This window comes from Mus musculus, chromosome 1, assembly GCF_000001635.26.
Source record: "Mus musculus strain C57BL/6J chromosome 1, GRCm38.p6 C57BL/6J".
In the NCBI taxonomy this organism is placed as follows: Eukaryota; Metazoa; Chordata; class Mammalia; order Rodentia; family Muridae; genus Mus; species Mus musculus.
Genome location: NC_000067.6, coordinates 66,563,255 through 66,582,638, shown reverse-complemented (window position 1 = coordinate 66,582,638; position 19,384 = coordinate 66,563,255). Strand labels below are relative to the sequence as shown.

The window sequence follows — 19,384 nt, the reverse complement described above, 5'->3', positions numbered from 1 at the left end:
ACAGCTAACCTCTGAGAAGTTCAGACACAGCCAGGATCACAGGAAGGACAGGCTCCAGTCAGGTATAGTGAGGGCAGGTAGCACTAGAGGTAATGAGATGGCAGAGGCAAGCATGCTTATATTGTTAACATAAGCAACAGAAACCAAGGTTACTTGGCATAATCAGAACCCAAATCTCCCATAGCAGGTCCTGGATGCACCATCACACTGGAAAAGCAAGATTTGAATCTAAAAATCACTTCTCATGATAGAGGACTTTAAGAAGGACATGAATAACCCCCTTAAAGAAATTCAGGGGAATACACGTAAACAGGTGGAAGACCTTAATGAGGAAATACAAAATCCCTTAAAGAATTACAGGAAAACACAATGAAACAGGCAAAGGAAATGAACAAAACCATCCAAGATCTAAAAATGAAAATAGGATCAATAAATCACAAAGGGAGACAATCCTGGAGATAGAAAACCAAGGAAAGAGATCAGGAGTCAAAGATGCAAACATCACCAACAGAATACAAGAGATAGAAGAGAGAATCTCAGGTGCAGAAGACACCATAGAAAACATTGACACAACAGTCAAAGAAAATGCAAAAAGCAAAAAGCTCCTAACCCAAAATATCCAGGAAATCCAGGACACAATGAGAAGACAAACCTAAGGATAATAGAAGAGAGTGAAGATTCCCAACTTAGAGGGCCAGTAAATATCTTCAACAAAATTATAGAAGAAGACTTCTCTAACCTAGAGAAAGAGATGTCCATGAACTTACAAGAAGCCTACAGAACTCCAAATAGACTGGATCAGAAAAGAAATTTCTCCAGTCACATATAATCAAAACACCAAATGTACTAAACAAAGAAAGAATATTAAAACCAGTAAGGGAAAGAGGTCAAGTAACATATGAAGGCAGACCTATCAGAATTACACCAGACTTCTCACCAGAGACTGTGAAAGCCAGAAGATCCTGGTCAGATGTTATACAGACCCTAAGAGAACACAAATGCCAGCCCAGGCTATTATATCCAGCAAAACTGTCATTTACCATAGATGTAGAAAACAAGGCCCTTCCGCTCGACTCGAGACTCGAGCCCCGGGCTACCTTGCCAGCAGAGTCTTGCCCAACACCCGCAAGGGTCCACACAGGACTCCCCACGGGACCCTAAGACCTCTGGTGAGTGGATCACAGTGCCTGCCCCAATCCAATCGCGCGGAACTTGAGACTGCGGTACATAGGGAAGCAGGCTACCCGGGCTTGATCTGGGGCACAAACCCCTTCCACTCCACTCGAGCCCCGGGCTACCTTGCCAGCTGAGTCGCCTGACACCCGCAAGGGCCCACACAGGATTCCACACGTGATCCTAAGACCTCTAGTGAGTGGAACACAACTTCTGCCAGGAGTCTGGTTCGAACACCAGATATCTGGGTACCTGCCTTGCAAGAAGAGAGCTTGCCTGCAGAGAATACTCTGCCCACTGAAACTAAGGAGAGTGCTACCCTCCAGGTCTGCTCATAGAGGCTAACAGAGTCACCTGAAGAACAAGCTCTTAACAGTGACAACTAAAACAGCTAGCTTCAGAGATTACCAGATGGCGAAAGGCAAACGTAAGAATCCTACTAACAGAAATCAAGACCACTCACCATCATCAGAACGCAGCACTCCCACCCCACCTAGTCCTGGGCACCCCAACACAACCGAAAATCTAGACCCAGATTTAAAAACATTTCTCATGATGATGATAGAGGACATCAAGAAGGACTTTCATAAGTCACTTAAAGATTTACAGGAGAGCACTGCTAAAGAGTTACAGGCTCTTAAAGAAAAGCAGGAAAACACAGCCAAACAGGTGATGGAAATGAACAAAACCATACTAGAACTAAATGGGGAAGTAGACACAATAAAGAAAACCCAAAGCGAGGCAACGCTGGAGATAGAAACCCTAGGAAAGAGATCTGGAATCATAGATGCGAGCATCAGCAACAGAATACAAGAAATGGAAGAGAGAATCTCAGGTGCCGAAGATTCCATAGAGAACATCGACACAACAGTCAAAGAAAATACAAAATGCAAAAGGATCCTAACTCAAAACATCCAGGTAATCCAGGACACAATGAGAAGACCAAACCTACGGATAATAGGAATTGATGAGAATGAAGATTTTCAACTTAAAGGGCCAGCTAATATCTTCAACAAAATAATAGAAGAAAACTTCCCAAACATAAAAAAAGAGATGCCCATGATCATACAAGAAGCATACAGAACTCCAAATAGACTGGACCAGAAAAGAAATTCCTCCCGACACATAATAATCAGAACAACAAATGCACTAAATAAAGATAGAATATTAAAAGCAGTAAGGGAGAAAGGTCAAGTAACATATAAAGGAAGGCCTATCAGAATTACACCAGACTTTTCACCAGAGACTATGAAAGCCAGAAGAGCCTGGACAGATGTTATACAGACACTAAGAGAACACAAATGCCAGCCCAGGCTACTATACCCGGCCAAACTCTCAATTACCATAGATGGAGAAACCAAAGTATTCCACGACAAAACCAAGTTCACACAATATCTTTCCACGAATCCAGCCCTTCAAAGGATAATAACAGAAAAGAAGCAATACAAGGACGGAAATCACGCCCTAGAACAACCAAGAAAGTAATCATTCAACAAACCAAAAAGAAGACAGCCACAAGAACAGAATGCCAACTCTAACAACAAAAATAAAAGGGAGCAACAATTACTTTTCCTTAATATCTCTTAATATCAATGGACTCAATTCCCCAATAAAAAGACATAGACTAACAGACTGGCTACACAAACAGGACCCAACATTCTGCTGCTTACAGGAACCCCATCTCAGGGAAAAAGACAGACACTACCTCAGAGTGAAAGGCTGGAAAACAATTTTCCAAGCAAATGGACTGAAGAAACAAGCCGGAGTAGCCATTTTAATATCGGATAAAATCGACTTCCAACCCAAAGTTATCAAAAAAGACAAGGAGGGACACTTCATACTCATCAAAGGTAAAATCCTCCAAGAGGAACTCTCAATTCTGAATATCTACGCACCAAATGCAAGGGCAGCCACATTCATTAGAGACACTTTAGTAAAGCTCAAAGCATACATTGCACCTCACACAATAATAGTGGGAGACTTCAACACACCACTTTCTTCAAAGGACAGATCGTGGAAACAGAAACTAAACAGGGACACAGTGAAACTAACAGAAGTTATGAAACAAATGACAGATATCTACAGAACATTTTATCCTAAAACAAAAGGATATACCTTCTTCTCAGCACCTCACGGGACCTTCTCCAAAATTGACCATATAATTGGTCACAAAACAGGCCTCAATAGATACAAAAATATTGAAATTGTCCCATGTATCCTATCAGACCACCATGGCCTAAGACTGATCTTCAATAACAACATAAATAATGGAAAGCCAACATTCACGTGGAAACTGAATAACACTCTTCTCAATGATACCTTGGTCAAGGAAGGAATAAAGAAAGAAATTAAAGACTTTTTAGAGTTTAATGAAAATGAAGCCACAACGTACCCAAACCTATGGGACACAATGAAAGCATTTCTAAGAGGGAAACTCATAGCGCTGAGTGCCTCCAAGAAGAAACGGGAGACAGCACATACTAGCAGCTTGACAACACATCTAAAAGCCCTAGAAAAAAAGGAAGCAAATTCACCCAAGAGGAGTAGACGGCAGGAAATAATCAAACTCAAGGGTGAAATCAACCAAGTGGAAACAAGAAGAACTATTCAAAGAATTAACCAAACGAGGAGTTGGTTCTTTGAGAAAATCAACAAGATAGATAAACCCTTAGCTAGACTAACTAAAGGGCACAGGGACAAAATCCTAATTAACAAAATCAGAAATGAAAAGGGAGACATAACAACAGATCCTGAAGAAATCCAAAACACCATCAGATCCTTCTACAAAAGGCTATACTCAACAAAACTGGAAAACCTGGACGAAATGGACAAATTTCTGGACAGATACCAGGTACCAAAGTTGAATCAGGATCAAGTTGACCATCTAAACAGTCCCATATCACCTAAAGAAATAGAAGCAGTTATTAATAGTCTCCCAACCAAAAAAAGCCCAGGACCAGATGGGTTTAGTGCAGAGTTCTACCAGACCTTCAAAGAAGATCTAATTCCAATTCTGCACAAACTATTTCACAAAATAGAAGTAGAAGGTACTCTACCCAACTCATTTTATGAAGCCACTATTACTCTGATACCTAAACCACAGAAAGACCCAACAAAGATAGAGAACTTCAGACCAATTTCTCTTATGAATATCGATGCAAAAATCCTCAATAAAATTCTCGCTAACTGAATCCAAGAACACATTAAAGCAATCATCCATCCTGACCAAGTAGGTTTTATTCCAGGGATGCAGGGATGGTTTAATATACGAAAATCCATCAATGTAATCCATTATATAAACAAACTCAAAGACAAAAACCACATGATCATCTCGTTAGATGCAGAAAAAGCATTTGACAAGATCCAACACCCATTCATGATAAAAGTTTTGGAAAGATCAGGAATTCAAGGCCCATACCTAAACATGATAAAAGCAATCTACAGCAAACCAGTAGCCAACATCAAAGTAAATGGAGAGAAGCTGGAAGCAATCCCACTAAAATCAGGGACTAGACAAGGCTGCCCACTTTCTCCCTACCTTTTCAACATAGTACTTGAAGTATTAGCCAGAGCAATTCGACAACAAAAGGAGATCAAGGGGATACAAATTGGAAAAGAGGAAGTCAAAATATCACTTTTTGCAGATGATATGATAGTATATATAAGTGACCCTAAAAATTCTACCAGAGAACTCCTAAACCTGATAAACAGCTTCGGTGAAGTAGCTGGATATAAAATAAACTCAAACAAGTCAATGGCCTTTCTCTATACAAAGAATAAACAGGCTGAGAAAGAAATTAGGGAAACAACACCCTTCTCAATAGTCACAAATAATATAAAATATCTTGGCGTGACTCTAACTAAGGAAGTGAAAGATCTGTATGATAAAAACTTCAAATCTCTGAAGAAAGAAATTAAGGAAGATCTCAGAAGATGGAAAGATCTCCCATGCTCATGGATTGGCAGGATCAACATTGTAAAAATGGCTATCTTGCCAAAAGCAATCTACAGATTCAATGCAATCCCCATCAAAATTCCAACTCAATTCTTCAACGAATTGGAAGGAGTAATTTGCAAATTTGTCTGGAATAACAAAAAACCTAGGATAGCAAAAAGTCTTCTCAAGGATAAAAGAACTGGCGGAATCACCATGCCAGACCTAAAGCTTTACTACAGAGCAATTGTGATAAAAACTGCATGGTACTGGTATAGAGACAGACAAGTAGACCAATGGAATAGAATTGAAGACCCAGAAATGAACCCACACACCTATGGTCACTTGATCTTCGACAAGGGAGCTAAAACCATCCAGTGGAAGAAAGACAGCAGTTTGAACAATTGGTGCTGGCACAACTGGTTGTTATCGTGTAGAAGAATGCGAATCGATCCATACTTATCTCCTTGTACTAAGGTCAAATCTAAGTGGATCAAGGAACTTCACATAAAACCAGAGACACTGAAACTTATAGAGGAGAAAGTGGGGAAAAGCCTTGAAGATATGGGCACAGGGGAAAAATTCCTGAACAGAACAGCAATGGCTTGTGCTGTAAGATCGAGAATTGACAAATGGGACCTAATGAAACTCCAAAGTTTCTGCAAGGCAAAAGACACCGTCAATAAGACAAAAAGACCACCAACAGATTGGGAAAGGATCTTTACCTATCCTAAATCAGATAGGGGACTAATATCCAACATATATAAAGAACTCAAGAAGGTGGACTTCAGAAAATCAAATAACCCCATTAAAAAATGGGGCTCAGAACTGAACAAAGAATTCTCACCTGAGGAATACCGAATGGCAGAGAAGCACTTGAAAAAATGTTCAACATCCTTAATCATCAGGGAAATGCAAATCAAAACAACCCTGAGATTCCACCTCACACCAGTCAGAATGGCTAAGATCAAAAATTCAGGTGACAGCAGATGCTGGCGAGGATGTGGAGAAAGAGGAACACTCCTCCATTGTTGGTGGGAGTGCAGGCTTGTACAACCACTCTGGAAATCAGTCTGGCGGTTCCTCAGAAAACTGGACATAGTACTACCAGAGGATCCAGCAATACCTCTCCTGGGCATATATCCAGAAGATGCCCCAACAGGTAAGAAGGACACATGCTCCACTATGTTCATAGCAGCCTTATTTATAATAGCCAGAAGCTGGAAAGAACCTAGATGCCCCTCAACAGAGGAATGGATACAGAAAATGTGGTACATCTACACAATGGAGTACTACTCAGCTATTAAAAAGAATGAATTTATGAAATTCCTAGCCAAATGGATGGACCTGGAGGGCATCATCCTGAGTGAGGTAACACATTCACAAAGAAACTCACACAATATGTATTCACTGATAAGTGGATATTAGCCCCAAACCTAGGATACCCAAGATATAAGATATAATTTGCTAAACACATGAAACTCAAGAAGAATGAAGACTGAAGTGTGGACACTATGCCCCTCCTTAGATTTGGGAACAAAACACCCATGGAAGGAGTTACAGAGACGGAGTTTGGAGCTGAGATGAAAGGATGGACCATGTAGAGACTGCCATATCCAGGGATCCACCCCATAATCAGCATCCAAACGCTGACACCATTGCATACACTAGCAAGATTTTATTGAAAGGACGCAGATGTAGCTGTCTCTTGTGAGACTATGCCGGGGCCCAGCAAACACAGAAGTGGATGCTCACAGTCAGCTAATGGATGGATCATAGGGCTCCCAATGGAGGAGCTAGAGAAAGTAGCCAAGGAGCTAAAGGGATCTGCAACCCTATAGGTGGAACAACATTATGAGCTAACCAGTACCCCGGAGCTCTTGACTCTAGCTGCATATATATCAAAAGATGGCCTAGTCGGCCATCACTGGAAAGAGAGGCCCATTGGACTTGCAAACTTTATATGCCCCAGTACAGGGGAACACCAGGGCCAAAAAGGGGGAGTGGGTGGGCAGGGGAGTGGGGGTGGGTGGATATGGGGGACTTTTGGTATAGCATTGGAAATGTTAATGAGTTAAATACCTAATAAAAAATGGAAAAAAAAAAGAAAATATCTAATAAAAAAAATCTAAAAAAAAAAAAAAAAAAGAAAACAAGATATTCCGTTACAAAACTAATCTTTCCACAAATCCAGGACTACAAAGGATAATAGATGGAAAACACCAATACAAGGAGGGAATCTACACCCTAGAAAAAACAAGAAAGTAATCTTTCAACAAACCCAAAAAGAAGATAGCCACACAAACATAATTCCACCTTTAACAGTAAAAATAACAAGTAACAATTACTTTTCCTTAATATTCCTTAACATCAATGGACTCAGTTCCCCAATAAAAAGACATAAAAAATACATAAATATGTCCCAGCATTTAGCTGCATTCAGGAAACACACCTCAGTGACAAAGACAGATACTTTCTCAGAGTAAAAGGCTGGAAAACAATTGTCCAAGCAAATGGCCCCAAGAAACAAGCTGGAGTAGCCATTCTAATACTGAATAAAAATCAACTTTCAACCAAAACTTATCAAAAAAATAAGGAAGGACACTTCATACTGGTCAAAGGAAAAATCTACCAAGATGAACTCTCAATTCTGAACATCTATGCTCCAAATGCCAGGGCACCCACATTCATAAAAAAAATTTAACTAAAGCTCAAAGCACACATCGCACCCAACACAATAATAGTGGGAGACTTAAACACCCTATAGGAATGGACAGATCAGGAAACAGAAACTAACCAGAGACACAGTGAAACTAACAGAAATTATGAACCAAATGGATCTAACAGATATTTATAGAACGTTTCATCCTAAAGCAAAAGAATATACCTTCTTCTCAGTACCTCATGGTACCTTCTCCAAAATTGACCATATAATGAGAATGACGACACATCATACCAAAACTTGTGGTACACAATGAAAGTAGTGGTAAGAGGAAAACTCATAGCTCTAAGTGCCTCCAAAAAGAAACTGGGGAGAGTTTACACTAGCAGCTTGATAGAACACCTGAAAGCTCTAGAACAAAAAGAAGCAAATACACCCAAGAGGAGTAGGTGGCAAGAAATCATCAAATTCAGTGCTGAAATCAACCAAATAGAAACAAAAAGAGCTATACAAAGAATCAACAAAACCAGGAGCTAGTTCTTTGAGAAAATCAACAAGATAGATAAACCCTTAGCCAGACCAACCAGAGGGCACAGAGACAGTATTCAAATTAATAAAATCAGATATGATAAGGAGAGACCTAACAATGAAATATATCTTAAATAATTATTCTGTCTTTTGAATATTAACAGTTGAAAATATTAAAATCATGTTCTACAAACAAACAAACAAACAAGTTTGTTTAAGTAGAATGAACAATTGATATAAAAATCTGATGTCAGGTATTCATGTGTTGTCACATTCAATAATTTATATGTATTTACCTTATTGTTTGATACAATTAAGACACATATAGTGTAACAGTATGTATGTATGTATGTATGTATGTATGTATGTATGTATGTATGTATGTATGTATCTATCTATCTATCTATCTATCTATCTATCTATCTATCTATCTATTTACCTAGTGTGTGTATATGAACACATTTGTAGGCCAGAGGTCAAACTTTAGCATTGTTCCTTAAGCAGTACCATTTTTGTTTTATGAAACAGAGTCTCTCACTGGTCTGGAGCTCACCAATTAGTCTAGGATGGCTAGCTAATAAGCTATCAGGACCTAGAAGTTTCTGTCTCCCCAGTATTGGGAAATCAAGTATGTGCTACCATGCTTGGCTTTTTCTTGGGGACTAAATTCAAGTCTTCATTGGCAAGTGAAGTGGGGTATCATCCCAGCCTTAGTTATTCTTACTTTAGTATTCCAGTAAAATGGTAACAGATTATTCTACAGTGAGTAGATGGAGACACAAGGAATTTATACAATAAGCACAAAGTAAATGTTTCAGTGGGAAAAGAAGTTTAGAATTCAGGCTCAAGAAACTGGAAGCAACTCAGATATCTCTCAACCGAAGAACAGATATAGAAAATGTGGTCCATTTACACAGTGAAATACTATTCAGCTATTAAAAACAAGGACATCTGGGGGCTGGAGAGATGGCTCGGTGGTTCAGAGTTCAATTCCCAGCAACCACATGATGGCTCACAAGCATCTGTAATGGGATATGATGTTCTCTTCTGGTGGTCTGAAGAGAGCAACAGTGTATTTAAATACATAAAATATGTACACAAACCTTCTAAAAATGAGGAGATTGTGAATTTTGCAGGGAAATGGATGAAACTAGAAAATATCATCCTGAGTGAGGTAACCCAGATCCCAAAGGACATGCATGGTATGTACTCACTAATAAGTGGATATTAGCCAAAAAGTACAGAAGACCCATAATATAAGCCACAGGCTTTAAGAAATTTAACAGGAAGGAAGGTCCAAGTGTGGATGATTCAATCCCACTTAGAAGGAGGAACAAAACAATCATGGGACTAAGAGGGAGGGAGAGAGGGAATTGTGTGGGAGAAGGGAGGGGGAAGTGTTGCAGGATCAGGTATTGGGAGAGATAGGAGAGTAGACCAGAGTGCCAAGAGAATGAATGGAAATATGCAGCTGAGGTGTGTGTATGGGGGGCAGGCAGAGGCAACCCCTAGAAATTCCCAGAGACCTGGAACGTGAGAGGCTCCCAGGACTCAATGGGGATGACTTTAGCCAAAATGCCCAACAGTTGGGAGGTGAAACCTGAAGAGACCACCTCCAGTAGATACACAGGGCCCCCAGTGGAAGGATGGGGGTCATTAACCCACCTTCACAATGTTTGACCCAGAATTATTACCGTCTAAAAGAAATGCAGAGACAAAAATGGAGCAGTGACTAAAGGAAAGGCTGTCCAGTGACCAGGCCAACTTGGGATCCATCTGATAGGCAGGAACCAAACCCGGATACTATTATTGATGTTATGTTGTGCTTGTAGATAGGAGCCTAGCATGGCTGTCCTCTCAGAGGCTCTACCAGCAGCTGACTGAGACAAATGTAGATACTTACAGCTAACCATTGGACTGAGGTCGAGACCCCTATGGAAGAGTTAAGGGAAGAATTAAAGGAACTGAAGGGGAGGGCAACTCCATAGGAAGACCAACAGTGTCAACTAACTGGGACCCCTGGGAGCTCCTAGAGACTAAATCATTAAGCCACCAACCAGAGAGCATATATGGCACATATGTAGCAGAGGACTGCCATGTCTGGGCATCTTGGGGGGGGCATCCTCTTAGATGTGAAGGGGAAGGGGGATGGGGTAAAGAATTCAGAGAAGGTGGACTAAGAAGGGGGCAATACTTGGGATGTAAATAAATTAATTAATTAAAAAAAGAGAGAAAAAAGAATTCAGGCTCATAAAGGGGTCGGCAACCCTATAGGTGGAAAAAACAATATGAACTAACCAGTACCCCTGAGCTCGTAACTCTAGCTGCATATGTATCAGAAGTTGGCCTAGTCAGCCATCATTGGGAAGAGAGGCCCCTTGGTCTAGCAAACTTTATATGCTTCAGTACGGGGGAACACCAGGGCTAAGAAGTGGGAGTCAGTGGGCAGGGGAATGGGGGTTGGGAGTTCTGTGGGACTTTTGGGATAGCATTTGAAATGTAAATGAAGAAAATACCTAAATAAAAAAAAAGAATTCAGGCTCAGTATGTTTGGTTTCCAGCCTAGTGAAGCTTCAGCTAATAATTATGAATATTAATGTTATGCCAGGCACATGATGGCAGGAATTTACTAAAGGATTTTCCTTCCTTGTGTTTCCATGACTCTGGTGTATCTTGTGTCTCATGATATAGTTTTTGTTTATATGGCTTGACTTGTGTAAACTCTTGAGTTTAATATTAAGCATAGCAGAATGTAGGAAAAATATAGTGGAGTTATGTACCGCTGGCTTCCCAAGACTAGGTCCACATAGGAAGAAAGTCTTTTCTCTTCTATAAACTGTGCAACAGAAGCCTCCCCCCAAAAGGCAGTGCCAAGTACTGATTATGAATGCTAGCATTAATAAAGATTGCTGTCTGATGTTTATGAAACATACCTTACATAGTTGTTTTTGGTTTTTGTTTTTTGTTTGTCTTGTTTTTTACATAGGATAGTTATATAAGATAATTCTGAAAGCAATGGGAGGGGAGGCCCTTGGTCCCAGGGAGGTTTGGTGCCCCAGAGTAGGTGCGGTGGGAGAGTGTGGGTGGGTGGGGAAGCACTCTCATATAGACAAAAGGGAGGGGGAGGGCAGATATGGGATGAGGGGGTGGCGGAGGGGTAACCGGGAAGTGGGATATCATTTGAGATGTAAATGAATGGAATGATTAATAATAATAAAAGAAAAAATAAGATAATTTAAAGAAAATTCAATAAGAGAGAAAGGTTAATGCATTCATATTTACAGGCAGATAGCACAGGGTCTTGGTACAGGGCATGCCTTCTGAATTAGCATGCAAAAGAGATAGAGAAGACTGGAAGCAGAGAACCCTGAATCAGTGACATTAATGGATGCAGTCAGCAGAGACATTTAGGGAGTTATACCTACAGCTTTAAGTATTCTATAAGGATACAGGGATATTGAGTACGTTACATGCATTTATGTTTCTTCCTGTTTAAACTTAGCAGAAAAAAAAACCCTATTCTTCTCAAATTTCTTTTTATTATTCACCTTCTCCCTTCCTGTAGTGAGGAAGTTGGCATTCTAAGTGTCCATTTTAATAGAATTCTTAAAACATTCACTTCTTAGTTATTTAGTCATTCACATGCATATGTATGTAGAAAGTATGTCAAAGCAAGAAAATAAAAATCAGAAAAATAAAGGGAAGTGACAATGGGCAGTAAGTAGGCACTAAGAAGGGATATCATTTCCTCAATGGTCTAGCCAGGGCTACGTAGCCCATGTTACCGTAAATATCCTCCCTCATACCCAGGATCATGCAAACACCCACAATTAAACTCAGTGAATCAAGAAAAATAATACATCGAAATAGCAGGGGCTAGTTAGGAAGAGGGGGTGGGGAGGTAATAGAAGAGAACAGCAGGTGAGAATGCTCAAGGCTATATGTACATACATAAAATTGCCAAAGAAGGAAAACGTGAAAAATTAAAACAAAATAAAAATATGATGCTCATACTGATTGGACCACAAAGATGACTTTTGAATTCAGCAATTAAAAGCAAGTTTTTGGCATCCAACATGGGAGATGAAATAGTGATTATTTCAACTACAAGCACTATGTCACACTATCTGTATAAACCTCAACATCCTTAACTATAAAACCAAACGGTAATAGCCTTATAGATTTGTTGCGGGAAATGAAATGATTGCTTTCTTCCCAAAGTGATCATTTGGTTTCTGGAGTATAACAGACACCAAACTGTCTGTAAAACCAATTCATTAAGATAAACTTCATCTCACGCAAATGCCTTGGGCTTTACAGAAGAAGGACGAGCGCTCACATCTCCCCACTGGTAGAAGAGCTTGGCAGCACTCCACTGAAGCTTCTGGTTCCGCTTGTTGCCCACGGTGGGAGACCTGCCCCGGGAAAGGCCTTTCTTGGTGATGTTCACGTGGTGCCCTTTCATCCACTCGGGCCAATTGCCACGGTTGCACCGGTGGACAAAACGGGCACATTCGAGGAACAGAGCTGCTCTGGCCACCACAGGAGCTTCCTGTGAAGGTTAAGAAAAGAACAGTATGGGGTTATTTGAATTTCTGGAGTCGAGCTTCTTGAGCTATTTGTACATATTGGATATTAGTCCCCTATCAAATTTAGGATTGGTAAAAATCCTTTCCCAATCTGTTGGTGGCCTTTTTGTCTTACTGACAGTGTCTTTTGCCTTACAGAAGCTTTGCAATTTTATGAGGTCCCATTTGTCAATTCTTGATCTTACAGCACAAGCCATTGCTGTTCTGTTTAGGAATTTTTCCCCTGTGCCCATATCTTCAAGGCTTTTCCCCACTTTCTCCTCTATAAATTTCAGTGTCTCTGGTCTTATGTGGAGGTCTTTGATCCACTTAGACTTGAGCTTTGTACAAGGAGATAGGAATGGATCAATTCGCATTCTTCTATATAATAACTGCCAGTTGTGCCAGCACCATTTGTTGAAAATGGTGCTGTCATTTTTCCACTGGATGGTTTTAGCTCCCTTGTCAAAGATCAAGTGACCATAGGTGCATGGATTCATTTCTGGGTCGTCAGTTCTATTCCATTGATCTACCTGTCGGTCGCTGTACCAGTACCATGCAGTTTTTATCACAATTGCTCTATAGTACAGCATGGTGATTCCACCAGAGGTTCTTTTACTGTTGAGAATAGTTTCCAATATGAACTAACCAGTACCCCCAGTGCTCGTGTCGCTAGCTGCATATGTAGAAGAAGATGGCCTAGTCGGCCATCATTGGGAAGAGAGGCCCCTAGGTCTTGCAAACTTTATATGCCCCAGTACAGGGGAACACCAGGGCCAAGAAGTGGGAGTGGGTAGGTAAGAGAGCAGGGCGGGGGGGGTGGGGGGTGGGTGAGGAGGGTATAGGGAACTTTCAGGATAGCATTTGAAAGGTTAATAAGGAAAATATCTAATAAAATAAAATAAAAAAGAGAAAACAGTATGGGAGTACTGAACGATTTCTTTAAAAAGTGCTCAAGTGTGGGGGTTATCCCAAAAGCTATTATCTGTATGTGGGCTATGTTCTTCCAGCTGGGCTGCCTTGTCTGGCCTCAGCGTCAGAGGAAGCAGGTAGACTTGCAGAGACTTGAAGTTCTAGGGTCCTGTGGAGGGAATACTCGGGTGGGGGGCAGCCACTCAGAGGAGAAGGGAATGGGGAGATGGGGGAAGGCATGTGGGAGAGTGAGACTGGAAGTGGGGCAGTGAGGGGGATGTAAAGTAAATAAGTAAAAAATAAAATAAATTATACATATATATATCTCAAGCAGAATGACAGAGTTTCTTGGCATACATCAGCCTGGATGTTTTGACATGGCTTGGCCACATTTCTCAGGATGGTATAAGCAAAATAGCAAATAATCTGGAAATAAAATCTCCAAGGCACTGTGGACACTGAGGAATTAGGTGGCCTAAGAGAGCTCTTGCCTCTTTCATCTTCTCAGTTCACAACTGATCACAGTCTTTCATTATAGATTTGTAGTTAACTTTTTATTGAAAATAGATTTTTTCCCCATACAATGTATTCAGATCTCCAACTCCCCACCCACCCAAATCTACAATCTTTCTTTCTCTCTCTCTTTAGAATACAGACAGGTGTATACAAAGTAATAACAGAACAAAATTAAATAAGATAAAATAATAACAAACAAACCAAGAGTAGGCAACTTGAACATATGTGTGAATGAAAATTCTTGAAAGTTTTAAGAAGCTTCAACACACACACACAAATTTTAAAAATTTAATATGAATAAGCAAATACTCCGTTGCTAGAATGAATCTTCCTTCAATCCATGGTGTTGTTATATTAACTCTATACTGGTATGCAATCAAAGACCATTCTCATGTTTCACCAGGCAAGTGGTTGTTTTACATACTTGGAGCATTAGAAAAAGGAAGAACAACCTTTTGTTGAATTAATCTTTTTTTTTCCCTGCACAACAGACTAAATTTTGCATAATAAGCACCACTTACTTGAAAATATTCGAGAAAACAGGAAATTATTTAATTGATAAATGAGAAACAGAACTTTTCCTGCTCCCCCAGGAAAATAAAAAGCAGGATTCCCTCTTGTCGTGCAAGGGTGTGGTTTTAATAATAAAAGTGGTAGTTTTGCTACCCAGAACCTGGAAAAGTGAGTTAGATACTCCACTGAACTCTTTCAAAGCTAACAATCTTGTGCAAAGAGGCAATGGGGAGGGGAAGATGGGGTCGGAGCAGGAGAAAAAGAGAAGGAAGGAAAGGAAGAGGAGAGGAAAGAGGTCATTAGTAGGTCAAAAGAAAAATGTAAAGTGTCACTGTGTATCTTTATTTGTTCAGAGTATTTTATTTTGTTCTGTTTTATGTCACAATAGCGACATCACCTCTGAGTCACTTAGTAACTCAAGATGACCAGTGATAACAGATTTTCAGATTGAAAAAAATTTTTTTCATCGTTTTAAGGAACAGATTTCTAAACAATTCAATCAATAGTGCTAAAGTAGACATTAATGTATAGAGATTTATGTTACAGTTGATTTTTTTTTTTTTTTACAAATTGTAATATATACTTGAGTCTGTGGTCAGGAAATATAAGCCATGTTTGCTACCTAACCATGGATGTGAAGGGGAGCACACAGTATCCAATCCAGTGTTCTTCCATGTCCACATCTATGTTAACTTTTTCTCTTTGTATTTACATTGTCTTAATTTATATTCGGGGATCTTACTAAAGAGAATTTTGAGGATGTAGGTAGAAACTATTCAAGAGTAAAATATCAGTAAATATAATATTTTTTAAAAAACATAACACATTCTTTCTATCATTAAAACTTGTAACAGTTCCACAGAATGAAAAAGGATGTCCAATCTTTGTGACTTGGCTAGAGACGTCCAATCATCTCCCAGTCTATTCCCATCTCATGTGCTGTACAATCTAAGTGAATCAAACAGGCAGCCGTTTTCCAAATATGAAATCTCCTATCTTTCCAGATATGCTGTTCCTATAACCTGTGGCCCATCACTTCCCTTCGCCACCTGGCAACTCTCCACCTATAAGATTCTGGCTAATGCCTCCAGGGAGAGATCTTTATTTTAGTGCTCCTTTAGATGATTAAAGTAAATTGTAACTCTCTTGTCTGTCCCTTAAGTGCATGTATCAAGCATTCTGTTGATGTAATTTTAAAATGTTTTTAAAGAAAAATAATTCTGGGAATGTACCATCAAACTTCTAGTTAAAGCTATCTTTAACAGAGGGACTTAATTTTGCAATCCTCGTTGACAGGAAACAGAAGGTTAATAAAGGTGAAAAAGTCAACATACTAGATGAACACTGTGCTCAGAATCTGTTATCAGTGCATGAGGCGATAAGTGATAAATACATATAGAGGCTGAGACTTGGAGACAGGTCACTGGAACTCTCCATTTGTCATGACCAGGAGTCTGAGTCAAAGGCATGAGTGTCGTGAGCCATTCCCCATGGTCTGAAGATGGAGTCTTCCCAGGTATGAATTTACTGGGCACATCAGACGTGGTTGGCTGTATCTGAAAAGGGCTGAGACATTTGTCTCTAGAAATGAATGTCAGGTAGGAGGGCAAGGCCAGCATGCAAATTTATTTTTTGCCTGTCAGATCGTGACAGATTTACAGTATAAACCAATTCGAACTCAATTCTTAATGACAGAAGACAGGAAGAACACCACTAGCTGAGCACTATACATTCAGCTCTGACTTTAATGGGGTTAATGGTGAGAGCTAACTCAGCCTAGGTGCAGGGGGTAGAGAGTCTTTCCACACCTCTAGTTACAGCCTTATGAACAAATGAATGACAGATGGATGAATGCATGTGAGGAGGTACAGGAAGCTTGAAGTGTTTTAGATCTAGCTTTTAGTTCTCTACTATTAAAATTTTAGCATGACAAACCCCAGATGTTAGCAGCATATAGTTATTTGCCTTGGGAATCTGAAGTTTGGAAATATAAATCAGATCAATTGGAGGGTATATTTTATTTATAATACAACTTGATGCAAAGGACAAGGTTGATTCCGATGAACTTGGCACATGCTTTAGAATCCAGTATTATTGAAAGCTGTCACTGCTTATATGAACAAATGAGAGCACAGGATTATTCATACACTGTCCTCTGTAACAATTGTCATCATGATTCTGATAGATGGGAGAATTCACTACTCAAGATCGTATGAATTATGCCACTTTCCTGAGCATTGTGTGTGCATATCCCTACCTTTGTTTTGTTTTGTTTTGTTTTGTTTTGTTTTGTTTTGTTTTGTTTTGAGAGAGAGAGCAGTTCTCTCTACTGAGCATTGTCTTGCCTGGAACTCACTATGTAGACCAGGCTGGCTTTGAACTCAGAGACTTGATGCCTCTGTATCCTGAGTGCTGGGACTAAAGATGTGTACCACCAAACCCAGCCTTGTGAGTATTTCTCTGCAGGAAGTTGTGGGGGATGCTAAAACACAAAGCTAGGGATACTACCACATATTCTAGGAGAAGTTGCTAAGCAACAAGAATAAATTCATGTGAGCAACAAAATCTAAGGCATTCTAGCATGGATGTGGCTGTGATGAATGTTTGTAAATACTATTTAAATTACAGTTTTTTCATAAATTCATTCTTTTTAATAGCTGAGTAGTACTCCATTGTGTAGATGTACCACATTTTCTGTATCCATTCCTCTGTTGAGGGGCATCTGGGTTCTTTCCAGCTTCTGGCTATTATAAATAAGGCTGCTATGAACATAGCCAAATGGATGGACCTGGAGGGCATCATCCTGAGTGAGGTAACACATTCACAAAGAAACTCACACAATATGTACTCACTGATAAGTGGATATTAGCCCAAAACCTAGGATACCCAAGATATAAGATACAATTTCCTAAACACATGAAACTCAAGAAAAATGAAGACTGAAGTGTGGACACTATGCCCCTCCTTAGAAGTGGGAACAAAACACCCTTGGAAGGAGTTACAGAGACAAAGTTTGGAGCTGAGATGAAAGGATGGACCATGTAGAGACTACCATATCCAGGGATCCACCCCATAATCAGCATCCAAACGCTGACACCATTGCATACACTAGCAAGATTTTATCGAAAGGACCCAGATGTAGCTGTCTCTTGTGAGACTATGCCGGGGCCTAGCAAACACAGAAGTGGATGCTCACAGTCAGCTAATGGATGGATCACAGGGCTCCCAGTGGAGGAGCTAGAGAAAGTACCCAAGGAGCTAAAGGGATCTGCAACCCTATAGGTGGGTCAACATTATGAACTAACCAGTACCCCGGAGCTCTTGACTCTAGCTGCATATGTATCAAAAGATGGCCTAGTCGGCCATCACTGGAAAGAGAGGCCCATTGGACACGCAAACTTTATATGCCCCAGTACAGGGGAACGCCAGGGCCAAAAGGGGAGTGGGCGGGTAGGGGAGTGGGGGTGGGTGGGTATGGGGGACTTTGGTATAGCATTGGAAATGTAAATGAGCTAAATACCTAATAAAAAATGGAAAAAAAAATTACAGTTTTTGAAAGTAGTGATTTGGCAAGGCAGGACTATAGAATGCCCAGGACAGGATTCTTCTTGGGCATTGAGGAAAGCCAATGACTCCCTTCTGATGGAACATAACTCTTATGGTATAGTACAATCAGTTATGGCATAATGGAGAAGGCTGATTTCACATCAGAGAGAAAGACAATCCAAAGTGGGGTAATGAATCAGGCAAACACTACATGGCTAAAAGAGACCAGCAAATATCAACGGTATGGTTATAATGAAGATCAAAGCTTGCTTAGGAAGACAACAAAAGATATGGGTGATATGTGGGGGAAATGGGAAAATTGTGGTTACTTAACTGGAAAGAGCTACAGAAAGAGAAGGAAGAAGAGGGGACAAATAATTCTAAGGGTTTTTAAAAAGCCATTAAGGAATTATAGTATATTCTATTTAGCCAAATTACATATGTGCATATATATCACATGAATGGAACGAAGTTATACCACATAGGATGACAATGTTCCTCATAAGAACCATAAACTAGCTAACAAAAACCTAAGTGCCAGGCATGAGTTATCTTCTTAGAGTTGTTGGTCAGAGTAGTCTAAAAGATATCCCTCTCCAAAAAAATACAAAAACCAACCAAACAAAAACACTAATAATGTCTATTGCCTCTCATTGGTTGTTGAAGGCACCACACACTTGGAATATAGGATTCAGAAGATTCAAGTGGGATCTGACCTGAAAACCTCCTTCTTAAGTTTTAGTTTTCATAGTACAAGAAATTGCTATCCAAGCTTCCAAAGGGAAAGCAACCAAAAGTCCAACTCAGCTGTGGTACTCATGAAGTTCAACAATGACCAGCATGGCAAGATATTTCTAAAGATATCTTGGTGGTTACCAACAACAGCTGACTAATTCGACATTTAAGACCCCAATAACCAAAGGCTGGTATCAGATACCTAGTACCCAGCTTCCTGGAGCTACTGAGGTCATGGATCTTAGAGAAGAGACCATTACTGTCACTTTAGTAGATCAGTATAATTTGTCCAGGGAC

General features: G+C 40.0%; 1 protein-coding gene across 21 annotated transcripts in view; it reads right to left on the bottom strand.

Moving 5' to 3' along the window:
* Unc80 (unc-80, NALCN activator) overlaps positions 1 to 19,384 on the bottom strand; it is a 231,236-nt gene that overhangs the window by 116,512 nt on the left and 95,340 nt on the right. For all 21 annotated transcript variants that reach the window (XM_017321274.2, XM_017321275.2, XM_011238547.3 and 18 more), the window contains exon 23: positions 12,637 to 12,849. In XM_017321274.2, the coding sequence (XP_017176763.1) occupies positions 12,637 to 12,849 (213 nt within the window). The remainder of the gene's footprint in view (positions 1 to 12,636; positions 12,850 to 19,384) is intronic.